Source organism: Tachypleus tridentatus, chromosome 4 (genome assembly GCF_004210375.1).
Source record: "Tachypleus tridentatus isolate NWPU-2018 chromosome 4, ASM421037v1, whole genome shotgun sequence".
In the NCBI taxonomy this organism is placed as follows: Eukaryota; Metazoa; Arthropoda; class Merostomata; order Xiphosura; family Limulidae; genus Tachypleus; species Tachypleus tridentatus.
This window is the reverse complement of record NC_134828.1, coordinates 9462724-9478061: the sequence shown is the minus strand read 5'-3', so window position 1 is coordinate 9478061 and position 15338 is coordinate 9462724. Positions and strand designations below refer to the sequence as shown.

The 15338-nt window shown below is 34.3% G+C and overlaps 2 protein-coding genes across 2 annotated transcripts in view; both read left to right on the top strand.

Annotated features, from left to right (window-relative positions):
* LOC143248540 (E3 ubiquitin-protein ligase RNF220-like) overlaps positions 1 to 4938 on the top strand; it is a 39360-nt gene extending 34422 nt beyond the window's left edge. Inside the window, exons 12-13 of the mRNA XM_076496970.1 lie at positions 533 to 607; positions 1809 to 4938. Of these exons, the coding sequence (XP_076353085.1) occupies positions 533 to 607; positions 1809 to 1880 (147 nt within the window). The 3' untranslated portion in view covers positions 1881 to 4938. The remainder of the gene's footprint in view (positions 1 to 532; positions 608 to 1808) is intronic.
* A 7606-nt stretch (positions 4939 to 12544) lies between these two features.
* The window catches only part of LOC143248539 (E3 ubiquitin-protein ligase RNF220-like), a 143330-nt gene continuing 140536 nt past the window's right edge, over positions 12545 to 15338 (top strand). Inside the window, exon 1 of the mRNA XM_076496969.1 lies at positions 12545 to 12620. Coding sequence (XP_076353084.1) covers positions 12582 to 12620 — 39 coding nt within the window. The 5' untranslated portion in view covers positions 12545 to 12581. The remainder of the gene's footprint in view (positions 12621 to 15338) is intronic.

The window sequence follows — 15338 nt, the reverse complement described above, 5'->3', positions numbered from 1 at the left end:
AATAGTCAGCTTTGATAGAAGTAAAATAAAAATTTAATAGTCAGCTATGATAAAAGTAAAATAAAAATTTAATCGTCAGCTATGATAGAAGTAAAATAAAAATTTAATAGTCAGCTATGATAGAAGTAAAATAAAAATTTAATAGTCAGCTATAACAGAAGTAAAAATAAAAAATTAATAGTCAGCTATGACAGAAGTAAAATAAAAATTTAATAGTCAGCTATGACAGAAGTAAAATAAAAATTTAATAGTCAGCTATGACAGAAGTAAAATAAAAATTTAATAGTCAGCTATGATAGAAGTAAAATAAAAATTTAATAGTCAGCTATGACAGAAGTAAAATAAAAATTTAATAGTCAGCTATGACAGAAGTAAAAGGAAAATTTTGGTAGCCAATATTTACTTAAATTGAAACATTTCAACTGGCATGTTTTTTTATACCACCACATAACTGTTAAATTTTTTTTTTTTTCGCCAGGTTTTTGGATGTAGTGATGTGTAGAGATTTAATAAGTCTGTTTTTCTTCTTCAGGGTTTGTACGAAAAGCCGGTAGTATCCGTGTGCTGTTGGCACGTTCTCTGTGAACGCTGTTGGTTACAGGCTTTGGTAAGCAGAACGGTTATTATTCCAATGTAACATATATCTCATAGTTATTTATCGTCGGTACGTGTAATGGGTGAAACAGGAGGGCGTAAAGAGCTTCAGATCAGTAGACATAGATAATTTTAAGTCAGAGAAGACGAAGAACTTGGATCAGTGGACGTAAAGAGCTTAGGTCAATGAACACAAAGAGTTTTAAGTCAGAGAACGTAAAGCTTTCCCGTGAGATCTTTTTTCTTTTAAAATTAACTAACCAGAATCGGGTTTGTTATCGTTAAGAAGTATGTGCTAGAAGTTAAATACGATTTGTTAAGTCTGCTGGGTGTGACCTTGTAGAAAGGTCTCGGGTTCGGGCCAGGACTTTAGTAATTCCTGTTTCATACTTCCATCTTTGTCATATAAAGAGGTCAGTTCAAAGCTGTACACAGTCCTCTAAGCCTCGAGTGCTGCTAATTGGCTGCTTTCCCTCTGGTCAAGTCAGTAGTTTAAATTAGAGACAGGTAAACCTAGGGGGTCAGTGACCTGACTGTTAAAATCGTAAGTTTCTCATTACCTTTTAATGTGTTTTTTTATTTTATCTTATATTTTTCACAAATAATTATAAGGATAAACTGTATTAAACATAAGACTTTTCTTTTAACTAGCTCCTTAATATTTGCTGATAATACAGGTTTGAGGGTTGTGGTCTTGCCTTTGGATAATGTACAACAGTGATATATTAGTACTTTGAGCTTAAACAGTCTTTTGTTTCTGCTTCTGCGCGGTATTTTAGTCATCACCTCCACATAAGAAGATTGACTGGTTAAATAAGAACATTATGTAGTTGTATATGAACAAAAATAGATTGGTTCTTTAAAAGGATCCTAGGGTACAAGCTACAACGTGGTATTATAAAATGTATCCTTGGTTTTAGAGGTGGCTGAAGAAGTAGGACCCACATCGCGGTGTAGATACACCGTCTATCAGTCTTAACCTCCAATTCGCTAGTCTCACATAAGAAGATTAGAAATTTAGCAATTAAGAGAGCGAGATGCGGGTGCTCAAGTGTTGAACTTTTTTATAACTGATGATAAATATGTAATCTGTGTATGCGTGTTTTATTCAATAACACTCTCTCATTCCTGTCGCACTTTGTAAGTACGTATATGTCATATATTTAGCATGTCATATCAACCACAATTTGTAACTTAAGACTTTCTTTTAACAGGGAGTCAAGCGAGTGTGTCCTCAGTGTGAAACTATTACATTCCCTTCAGATTTGAGAATGCTAAACGTTTGAAGAGAAGTACAACTTCAACTCTGTCTTTACAATGGTGACGCTACAGCTTACAAACTCCAACAGATCATGTTCTTTTTTTGGGTAGCGACACGAGAGAGTTCACTAAGACCGCGAAGACATGGCGCCAACAGTTTGTTTCTTCAGAACATCGTACTGATGGTTCTTTCTGGGTTTTGGAACGATTACAACTGGAAAGTGTTTACCAGATCACGGAAAAAAAAGTCCTTTTGAAAGATGATATTATACTATAAGTTATCCTGTAATGTGTGTTTGCAGCCCAAGGAATATAATTCACGAAGAAGTTAGTTCCTCTCCTTGGCAGAAGATGGAGCGTCCGTTGAGTGATGATCAATTGTTGCGTTTTATGATGTTATTGGATCGTTTATTTAACTTTTGTTACTCTGCCAGAGACGACAAGCTGAACGAAAGAGATCACGATATTCATTAAACATTAATAATTACATTTCTAAACACTTCAGATCATTAGTAAATAACTATTCATTTAGGCCTCTGACTTCTTAAAAGCCGTAGTAGCTACGGTAACATCTTTAAATATTAAAAGTCTTTAACTAATGCTCCCCGCTAGTACAGCGGTATGTTTACGGATTTACAACGTTCAAATCAGCGGTTTGATTCCCTTCGGTGGGCTCAGCAGATAGCCCGATGTGGTTTTGCTATAAGAAAAAACACAGCACCCTTTAAATAATAGCTATTGTTGTTAGGGCAACATGTTCAACTTTTGGCTTCCTAGTATACATGGTTGTTAGGGCAATACAGTCTATTGTTTGATTTATTAATAACAGTATATCTTACGGTATTTCTCTTTATCTTAATTCATTGACCAGCCATCTTAATCACAAAAAGAGGGGTGAACGTATATGATTAATATTTTAATTCTGGTTTGAACGTTTCTTATCTAAAACCATTTAAAAAAGTGAAACCATTTACTTTGATTAATTTGTATACACCACAAATAATTTTCTTGTCACGTTGCTGTGAACTAACTAATTAAACAGTTGTTGCTGACGTTATGAGGCGTGCTGTATTCGTGATCTCGACTGGGAGTCAAAAACTAGACACGTTGTTAACGTGTTAAAACGTTAACTTTTACAAAAACTCTACTTTCCATAAATGCATGTTAAATAGGCGTAGTCCTGCGTTCTATTTGTAAACCAGTAATAAAGATGAAAGCAGTTCTTGTGTATATTCAAGTTTGTTCATAAGAGAAAACGTCCAAGATGTGTGCCATCATACCTGGTAGATTAGCCATCTGGTGATTAAACGGTGAACTTAAACTTGTAATGTTAAAACTGGAAGTTCCATCCTTACGATAGGCATCAAACAGCTTTCGCCTCAGGATAAACAGACAGAATCTTACAGACGACAACTTTAGGCTACAAAGTTTTAAAATTCTCCTTCAAGAAATCGAGGCGATTATTTTCATGTCAGATTCTTTTCCATGTCAGGTATCGAGACGTGATACTTTACTTTTTGACTCAAATAACTGGTATGGGTAACACGCAACACCCAGTTAAGAGAAGCTATTGGAAACGTTTTATTTTCTCTGGACTTTAAGCAGCTAGTTTAGATAAAGTCCTTCGAACAAATGCAATATTCATTCAAAGCATTGCTGATGTAATCAACTCGGTGGTTTCTGTTTCTGTTTTGTGAAAAGGCTTGGCCCCAGGCGGTGTTACCGGTATTGCAATACATCAGTATTCGAGTTAACCCTCAAAATGCCAGCTCGCTTACGTACCACTTACTCGAATTAACCTTCAAATTACCAGCTTGCTTATGTGTAACTTACCACCAGCGCTATCCAAATATTACATTACATTGAGTATTTTTGTGTTTTTGTCTGTCACAACAATCAGTACGGAAAAATGATAAAAGATTGCCGGTATTAATTGTGGTATTAGTGGTATTTTTGTGTAATTTTTTGGTGTGACTCACACATCGTTAACCAATAAAATCACAGGCCCACAAGCAGTTTGGTAAATATACAAAGTTTCTAAAACGTGTTTTAAAAGCCACGAGGTCCATATGCACTCCACAGGTAATTGTAGGGTTAATTTTTTTCCGTTTAGTTTTGAATCATACAGTTATCTTTGAGATGTAAAGAATTACTCTCGTGATAAACTTTTAGTGGAGTTTTATGAAGACGTTGAGTCAAACGAACCTATTATATAGGAATCGTGCAAACATAATAACAAACACGGGCGGCGTTGAATGTCTGTGCTCACGTTGCTATCAAAATCGTTGCACAGTGTGTTTACACGTTAGCACAGATGAAGTTGTATTTTCTCATGGTGTTAGTGCGATGGATGCGAATGCACACAAGCGCAACCTTCGCTTGTGTTTAAATCAGACAAACTAATCGATTAATTTTTTCCTTTAGTTCTAACCAAATTCGGTTGAAAGACTTAAACGAACTCGGAAACTTGTAACAAAATTAGAATATCTGCATGGTTACAATCTATGCATACATTCGTACATATAAGTTAAGACTGGTGCACAGGCTCTGAGTTTCTAGTGTATATGTAACTATACAATTCATTGTAAAAACAATCTGTGTTTTATGTAATGGCTAGTTAGAGTAGAAGTCACTTTTCAGCCAATCTATAAACATAAGTGAACTTAACTAACCCATAATTTCAAATCACTATTTATATATATATATGTTATTAGTATGTGTGCACCATTTTTTATTAGCTGTCTATACTTGTACAAATGTTCATGTGATTTTACACGCTCCATGTAAATCTCTTTTTTTTTTTTCTCTCTCTTACCGTACCAAAAGTATTCACGAGATTTTAAAGAAAGATTTTTAGGCTAAACAAAGTGAAATTGTATTAGTTTAGTACAACGGTGAATGGTGTGCAATCTTCCTCATTTAGTATTTAGTTGTTTTGAAAATGTTATTTTCTGTTTGTGTGATGGAGATTTGTTTAATTTTATTTTAAAGGGGCGCTTTTCAGTTACGTTGCTTTGGAGATGTGTTCTATAGGTAATGAAACCAAAACCAAGTGAAAATCGTTATTTCTTCAGCATGAGACCTCACCACTTTGTATTGTAAATAAATGGTTTAAAAATTAAACTTTATTTGTGAAGTGTTACTTACTGTTATACAAATTAAGAAAAATAATCTATTTTATAGTATGAATTCGTAAACATTTTTTATTGGTTTATAATTTTAAAAAAATGAACTTATATTTAAAAATAATTATTTACAAAACAAACACTCAACTCGCAATTTGAGGATCGTAGGTTCGAGTCCCATAACTGAACGTGATTGAACTTTAGGACATGAGGCTTTATAATGTGAGGATTAATCCTATTATTTCATTATGTAAAACGTTAGTAGTGAATGATACCAGCTAGTTAGTTTTTGTCTATCACTTCAAAATTAAGGATGGTTAGTGCAGATAACATGGTCCCCAGAGAAATAGCGGTATGTCTGAGGACTTATAGCGCTATAGCTCGGGTTTCGATACCCGTGGTGAGCAGAGCACAGATAGTCCATTGTATAGTTTGGTGCTTAACTTAAAAAGAAACAAGTATAAATCACTTCAGTCTTGGGATCCACGAGAGCATCTAACGTTGGAACTCATATGAGTGCCAACACTTTTATAGGAATTATGTATGCTGTTGTGGCACTGTCTGATTGGTTGGATGACAGATAATCTCAGTGTAAACAATCAAAACGTGACTGTATTCAGGCTAGTTTGACTGATAACGGCTACTTCTTGCTGAAGATTGAGTAGAAATTTCATACTTCAATAACAATTATACTTAAACTCTGTTAATTTCGCGCAAAGCTACACAAGGACTATATGCACTAGCCGTCCCTAATTTAGCAGTATAAGACTAGAGAGAAGGCAGCTAGTCATCACCACCCACCGCCAACTCTTGTGCTACTCTTTTGCCAACGAATAGCGGGACTGACCGTCACATTATAATGCTCCCACAGCTGAAAGGGCGGGCATGTTTGATGCGACGGGGATTCGAACCCGCGACCCTCATACTACGAGTCGAATGCCTTAACCACCGGGCCAGCTACATAAAGACAACCTGCGTACAGTCTAATTATGGACTGAGATACTAGAGGAAAGGCAGCTATTCAACAACACCCACCGCCAACTCTTGATCTACTCTTGTCCTACTGAATAGTAGAATTTTACCGTTACAGCGCACCCACAGTCCCAAAGTGAGGAGCGCACACTTGCTGACACTAGGTGTTGAATAACACTATGTAACACAAATTTTGTTCCTGGATAGTATGTGTTATTTCTTTTATTTCTTAATTGCTTATGTTGTAAAAGTACAAAAAATGGCGATTATTCCCTTCAAACGTTGTTTTTGTGATCTGGATAATGAAATTTAGAAATTAACCTATTTTCTATGTAAAAACGGGAAAATTTGCACATTTTCATTTACATAAGGTCTGAATAAAACAGCACATGAATAAAGATTTACATGTATTTATACTAAAGTTATACAACAATGTTTAGAAGTGAGTAGTTTTTCGAGATTTGCGACTGTAATGTAAATCACTTTCACGTATCAGCCCCCAAATATAATCTCCCATCATGTTTTCGTTATACGCTCCTAGATCACAAAAGTAAAGTTTGAGGAAAAAATAGGTTTTCTCCAGTTACTTTAAACATAAGCAATTGGGAAATAACACTTTCTGTCCAGGAACAAAAAAAGGTAAAAATTTTATTACATAAGCGTTATGAATTTTCGAATTTTCAGTCCGATCGCGCTAACCACTAGGTCACACCCTGTCCCGCAACGTTTCTCAGGCGAATCCTTGTGGCGATAGAATTAAATAATGTTTAGGAAACTTTAATTGGGTGAAAATTATTTAAAATCATCAGAAGCTTCTTTAAGTATCAAGTTGTTGAATTATATATGTCTGACTAACATAAAGTGAGGAAGTTACACATCACTGGCTCAAAATCATATTTACGGAAACAAATATCTCCCAAGAGCTTTATGATTGGTTGAACCAAAGAATAGGAGAAATGAAACACATTTACCTATCACAATGGTTATTGCTATATTTCTGATACCAAAACTTATAATAGATGGCACTGCTAAATACTCTTACAACTTCGCAAACTCCTCTTAAAACCTTTCAGGTGAACCTTAACGCTTCGAAGTTCTAGTACTTTTAAATTAATTTATAACAAATTACAGATACAAATTGGAATTGGAGTTTCAACAAGAACGGAACGTCATGTCTACGTCGGCTAATCGACCACGTAAGAGGAACCCTACCCCCATCTACTTTGCATTACTTAGCAGAAGGAAGGCAGCTTAGCAGCACAAACCACAACCACGGGACTTTGTCCATTGTTATTTCTTAAGCCAAACACGAGACTGATGGTCACTTTTATTACACACCTACAGGTATTAGTGTAGTATGTAGTCAGTATATCGCGTCTCGAACCTATCGATACGCAGCCCGACACATACACACATACATATATCACTAGGCCACAACAAGGTGGTCTTTTTATACCTTATCCAAATTGCCTTTAGAGGCAGATTGTTAACTATGTCTAAAGCTTCAATGACATCTCATAAAGTTCGTAAAACGATATTCTTGGATCCTTACATTATTATGAGCAGATATTTCATCATCCAGACTGACAGGAACTTAATATACACTGGGCAAAAACCTTAAACAAGAAGAAGCAATAGTTTGTCAAACGTCATTAAATCTATTTTAGCCAAGCATGGATATTATTCATAAGAAATTAAACCAACAAGCTTTCCTACTCAAACAACTACAGAGATTAATTTCTTTACTTGAGAGCAATAAAGATTCACACAGGAGATGACATTAATCACATGGTACCGAAGAGGATGCTGGGAAAGTACTGCAGTGAACAATTTCTTAATCTCAACACATGCCTACATACAAGTAAAAGAACACGTGAGATTGCAAATTCAGTAAATGATTTACACAAGTAAAGTATTTAATTTTTACTTATTGTAGTTGTTGTTTGATGTCGTTGTTTGAATTAAGCACAAAGCTACTCAATGGGCTATCTGTGCTCTGCCCATATCGAAACCCGGTTTTCAGCGTTGTAAGTCCGCAGACACATACCGCTGAGCCACTGGGGGGCTTTACTTATTGTAAAAGAAAAAGAAAGAAATGAAATTATTTACTTTCGATATTGCAAAAATTGACATCGATAAATGACCAAGAATGATAGCTTTAGTAGCTACGAAATCCAACCAAGGATTTGGATAGAGATAGGTAATCCATCTTTCAGATCCCCAAAACCTGCTATAGAAAAATAAGTTCTCGAGTCGTGTAAACAGGATTTATAGATTTACCTCTTGAAACAATAACAACAGAAACTTATGTTGAATATTTATTAATATAACTGTCGTATAAAAGTAACTTTATATTGGGGAAAATTAAAATAATACATTTTATTTCGGTTTCTCTTTGTTGAGCGGTTTCTACCTCCACAGTTGATACGGTTTGTATAAGAAGACCCTCATATTAGATTTCATTAAAAATTAACGTATGAAAGATATTGTAAATGGGAATACGTATTAAACATACTGTCGTGTGAACATGCTTTTCAGTTACTGCAAAAAATTAAGAAATAGCAAAGGTGAAGATTGGTGTTCAGGGTTACTGATTAAGAGTGGAATTATCTGAAATTAATATAACACAATAACACATGTTGATCAAAGTGTTGACTGAACTGGACCTCCATTGAACTTGTACTTCGAGATTAAAGAATTTTTGGAAAACGAAGTTTGTTTATTATAGAAATAAATACTGCTATTGTTCGTTTAGAATTTGTATTTAGGGCTAACATAGATCCCCTAACGTCTCGTTAAAACGAGCGAATCCAACGGATGGTTTATTTGTTTTTTGAATTTTGCGCAAAGCTACTCGAGGGCTATCTGCGTTAGCCGTCCCTAATTTAGCAGGGAAGACAGCTAGTCATCACCGCCAACTCTTGGGCTACTCTTTTTACCAACGAATAGTGGGATTGACCATCACATTATAACGCCCCCACGGCTGAAAAGGCGAGCATGTTTGGTGCAGCCGGGATTCGAACCCGCGATCCTCGGATTACGAGTCGGACCAACGGATGGAACAATACGTTATAATCTATATAAATAGATATGTATACGAAAAGTATGTCTAATTAACTATGCGGGTGGATCGGTTCGTATTTAGTTTTGCTTTAAGTACTTGATCTGAAGTTACTGAGTTATTTTAAAAGATATAAATAAAAACATGCAATGTTAGAAAACAAAAAACGCAGATTCTACAAGTTATGACTAAACATTGATACATTAGTTTTCAGTCGTTTAATATTACAAACAACAACAAACAACAAATTTCTTTAAATACAGCTGAACAATGTAGTTAATACATACGTTACGAACATGTAAGACTTTTCCAACAAAGTGTAGAGAGAGTATAAAATGGTTTCCAAGCACGATGTGAATCCGATCTGTTTTTATTATAGTTTTATAAATTTTGACAGATTCCCAACTACTGAGTTGATAATAACATCTTAATTGCACAGTAAATTTGGATGAATTTCAAGTAACTGAATGTCCCGTATTGTTAACTTGAAGAGTGAGGGATTAATATTCACTCGTGTTCAGAACATTCTGTTTGGAGAAAAAAATAACTTAAATATAGTAAACATGTAACACTGTTATTATCCTGATGAATAGAGTACATTTAACATTATTACTACCCTGATGAAAAAGAGATATTGTAACATTGTTATTACCCTGATGAACATTGAATACATTGCTATTATCCTGATGAACAATAGATATTGTAACATTGTAATTACCCTGATGAACATTGGATATGTAACATAGTTATTATCTTGATGAACAATAGATATTGTAACATTATAATTACCCTGATGAACATTGGATATGTAACATAGTTATTATCTTGATGAACAATAGATATTGTAACATTGTAATTACCCTGATGAACATTGGATATGTAACATAGTTATTATCTTGATGAACAATAGATATTGTAACATTGTAATTACCCTGATGAACATTGGATATGTAACATAGTTATTATCTTGATGAACAATAGATATTGTAACATTGTAATTACCCTGATGAACATTGGATATGTAACATAGTTATTATCTTGATGATGTATGGCCAATCGAGACTCGAAGAAGGTGCTTCGTTTTTAAATAACGCGCGTTTCATATTAAATTTGAAATATTTATTCGTGTTTATAACATCGTTTACGTTATTAATCGGCGCCCTTTTTACTCCGAGTTTATCTGAAATACATTTTATTCACCGTTAATGAAGGCGCCTTAGATAAAGAAAAGAAACTTGTTCAAACATAATATGTCTGCTTCTTCTCTTGTTTTCTTTTATAATGAATATCATACTTCAACATATTAGCGTTAACTCACTTTAGATGAAAAGTTAGCTTTTTGAAATAATTTTATAATTTCTTTCCATGATTTCGAGAGTATAGGCGACTCAAGACTCTAATATAAATTTAAATGTTATTCTGCATTTTCCCCTCTTACAATAAGTATATTTTCCATTTTACTTCTTCCTAAAATCCATTCTTTTTGTTTTTCGTCTTTTAGGCTGATATTGGTGATAATCAAATCACCCTAAAACTTTATTTTGTTTCTAAGTGTGATAAATAATGATATTAGAAAGAAATAAGGAAGTACAAGACACTTGCGAGACTGCGCTTTACAGCTTGGAGACAGATACTCAAGCCTGGATCTTTTCTATTCATCATTTGTGTATTTTGTTCTGTACATTCGCCATTGGCGGTTGTTGTTGTTTTTTGCACTTTTATTGCATTAAGAAACAAGGGATCATGAAACGAAGCGAATATATTACATTATTTCTATATCACGTGGGTATTGCTATTCACTTTATTAGACTCCTCAGTGGCACAGCAGAACCTGTTTTCGATACCCGTGGTGGACGGAGTACAGACAGCCCATTGGTGGTTTTTTATTTGCACTTTTATTGCATTAAGAAACAAGTGATCATGAAATAAAGCGAATATATTACATTATTTCTATATCACGTGGGTATTGCTATTCACTTTATTAGACTTCTCAGTGGCACAGCAGAACCGGTTTTCGATACCCGTGGTGGGCAGAGTACAGACAGCCCATTGTATAGTTTCGTGCTTAATTCAAAAACAATAGTAGTTTACTAATTCATTATTAACGTTGATGAACTACGTATTTTAGAAAAACTGTAATTCTGGATAGTTATAACTTCAAATTTAATGCTAACAAACAAGAATGTCATAACAATTTTCTCCTATTAGGTATAATACTATATTCAAGTATATTCTTTCCGATCTCCCTATCAACAAAGCTGGCTTATTTAGCCTCCCAAAAATACATGGTTTGAAATAACAAATGCAAATATATTTAAATTAACTTGATAATAGTAATATCATATTTTATTGTGCAGAAGAAGAAAGGTTAATTTATACACAATAATAGTGAATATGGTATCAGTATTTTGAATAATGTCTGCAGATTACAAGTAATGTATTTGATGAAATATGGATATTCTATTGTTTCTAATCTAGAAGGCCCTGACATGGCCCGGTGGTTAAGGCACTGGACTCGTAATCCAAGGGTCACAGGTTCGAAATCCCGTCACACCAAACATGCTCGCCTTTTCAGCCGTGGGGGCGTTATAATGTGACGGTCAATCCCACTATTCGTTGGTAAAAGAGTAGCCCAAGAGTTGGCGGAGGGTGGTGATGACTAGCTGTTTTCCCTCTAGTCTTACACTACTAAATTATGGACGGTTAACGTAGAAAGCCTTCGTGTAGCTGTGCGCGATTTTCGAAAAAACCAAAAAACAATCCTAATCTAAAAGCTTAACAATGAAGTCTGATAGAATTACATCTTACCATAGAAAGTTTCATTTTCTAGAAAATATAACAGAAAGATGTTCTAACTTATTTGAACTTATAAAAGATGATTAATTGCCTGTTATCTTCGAGTTAAAATAAATAATATTCAAAACGTGTTAAAAATAATTTCGGAAATAATTTTGAAAATCTACTTTAAAAATATATCAACCATATTAGAGGTAACAACACAAAAAATTTTATACTATATTAGTCAGAAAGATAAAGGAAAAAAATCTGATAAAATCATATTTTCATATAATAAATCAAGCCGTTATATTTGGGGAAGAAAGTTTTATACTGTTCGTTAAATATATTACGTGCCCTACCGGGAAGAAAATGCTTTTCATGAACTTTTCAGGTTTAGCTGAAATTCATATAATTTTATTTGTTTATTATCTTGTATTTGCTAAAACAAGTGTACGATAAAGAAACAGAAAACTTGCGTTTAAGAATAAACTCACATAAATCTCATGTGAAAAACGCAAATAATTAACTCTTACCTTAACAGACACACTAATCAGTGTTTTATAGAACAAAATATTATACTTTTCATGAATGTTTTTGAAATATTTCCATTTTGATAAACTGGTAAAAAAGAAACAGTATTTTATGAAAATTATTTCATAAATAAATTTAAAATGACGTTCAATGTCCTGTAGTTTAACGTATAGAGGGAGTTTAGAATATACATATAAAGGTTAAAAACGATAAAATATGCGGGACGTTTTGTCACTTTTTTAGGCCTAACAAAATGAATTATGTTAGTAACATGGGTTACCCTGGATGATAAGAAACTGGTATTTATGATTTTATGTATGCGTTTTTATTTAGTTGTTTTAAGTTAACAATAATAAACATTTTTATTTTACTTTATTTTATCAATGTGCTTGTCAGTCTCTAAGACAAATAATGTTTAACGTTCGAATAGTATATTACGTAAGTAGGGAGATTGCTTTAGCGAATACTGTCAAATCAGTAATTAAGTTTAAATCTAATTCTTGATTCTTTTCAAAGCGTGATTCATTTAAAATAAAGCTCAGGGTCTAGAGGTCGTGCAACTGTAGTTAGGAGGTGGTGAAGTAACATCGTTTTAGTTTAAACAATTATTTCTAGCTGGTAGAAAACAAGGGAGAACATCGTAATAACTAGGGGAGTTGAATACGAAGGCAAAATGAGAGACGGTTGTTATCATTGAAAAACTCGCTTCTGGACTACGATACTGCGGCATCGATCACGTTCCAGTAACGGTAATGTAATTATTGTAATAAACATTAGAATGATTGAACATTTATTAGAAAGCGCCTTTTATACGTTCTATGAGGAAACATCTGAAGTAGGAAAATCGATTAATGATTAATCGATACTTCTCTCTTCTTACTCTCCGCTTTATATGCATGATCGAAATAAAGATTTGAAAACGCTATTTATGTAAGCACCTCTACACCAGAAAGGACAGATTTGAAGCCAATATTCGTGTATAGACCTCTAACTCGAAACAGACGAAGTGGAAGATTTGAACATATTTATGCGAGTACCTCTAATTCGAAACAGAAATATCAAGTGACGTCAGGTTTTGAAGTTTTGAAATGTTTCCGCCGACGCCACGAATTTCTTTTTTCTATTTGACATACAGTTGTTGTTGTTTTGAATTAAGCACAAAGCTACACAATAGGCTATCTGTGCTCTGCCCACTGCGGGTATCGAAACCTGGTTTTTAGCGTTGTAAGTCCGTAGACATACTGCTGAGCCACTGGGGGGGGGAGGCTTTACATACAGAAACAAAGGATTGTGCTCGGGTTATAATACAAAATAAAACGTTCTTGGAGGATACGTTTGTCTCTGATATTTTCTTGGAATAAAATATTCGTAAAATTTGACGTACAACTCACGTTTTTGCAAATCGGAATTTGACAAAATAGAATATTGGGTTGACTCAATGTTAGCGATAAATTAATTTGTCTTAGTTATTTCGAAGAGAACAAACGTTATGACACGAATTATTTAAGACAAACGTTCAACAATGTATAATTTTTTTTTTTTTTACTTTTAGAAATACACGGTATGGCCGGGTGAATAAGGCACTCGACTCGTAATCCGAGGATCGCGGGTTCGAATCCCCGTCTCACCAACCATGCTCGCCCTTTCAGCCGCGGGGACGTTATAATGTTACGGTTAATTCTATTATTCGTTGGTAAAAAAAATAGCTTAAGAATTGGAGGTGGGTGATGATGGCTAGTTGCCTTCCCTTTAGTCTCACACTGCTAAATTAGGGACGACTAGCGCACATAATTCCCGTGTAGTTTGCGCGAAATTCAAAAACAAACAAGTTATAACGAACGTTGTGGCGTTGATAGAACGTTCTGTGCTCTCTGTCTGATTTTTCTTGTTAAGCAATCCATGTTAGCGTAAAGTTTGGTGTAGAAATATCAGCAAACTTTTAATTTCTTGAAATAGACTGGTACAGTTATTATGTGCCTACGTCATAGAAGCCACGTTTCTTCAGACAAACACACCAGCCTGCGGACTTACGACGCTAGAAACCGGGTTTCGATACCCGTGTACTTAATTACATATTAAACCAAATGTACCAGCTTCATCCTGAAATATGTTTTATGTATTTGTGAGAGATATACCAGCTTCATCCTGAAACATGTTTTATGTATTTGTGAGAGTTTGTAGTATATAAAATGGCTTGTTTGTTCCATGAATAGCAAGGTGACTGAGATCATATTAAACCAAATGTACCAGCTTCATCCTGAAACATGTTTTATGTATTTGTGAGAGTTTGTAGTCTATAAAATGGCTTGTTTGTTTCATGAATAGCAAGGTGACTGAGGTCACGGTTTCATTTTTTTAATTTAAATATGAGGGAAAGGGTAGTACTTGAAAGTCAGGTCTGAAAACGGATCTCAGTAATGGTAAAGCATCTTTTAGATCGCTAATAATAGTATCACTGGAGAAGTTGTTACTCATGGATGGGTCTGTGGTTCTGCCCATTTGGCTGCACAGTTTTCAGCTCCGTAAGTTCGATAACACTATGTAACAAAATTTTTAACTTTTCTTGTTCTTGGGCAGAAAGTGTTTTCCCAATTGCTTATGCCTAAAGTAAATGAAAAAAAGACCTATTTTTTCTTCAAAATTTGATTTTGTGACCTGGGTAGTGAAATTTTCAAATTTACTCATTTTTTCAGAACATTCCAGGTATATTCAGTGCTGAGTAGTTGATAGAGAATTTTCTCGAACTTACAAGGATGTTCAAGAACTTTCTAGAATGTTGTAGAACTTGCGAGAATTTAAGAACCTTTTGGAATTTTCTAGAACTTTTCATAGTAATATATATATACAGGGGCTCACCACTTACCACTTCAGTTTAGTTCTAGCTGCCTAAGTGAACACATAGACCTATCTGATTTTATCAGAGATGGTATCAACAAGATGCAAGCATTCTCCAGACGCATTCTGCCATGTATGTGGCCAATTTATCAAGACAAGAGTGAAAAAGTACTCTGTGACAG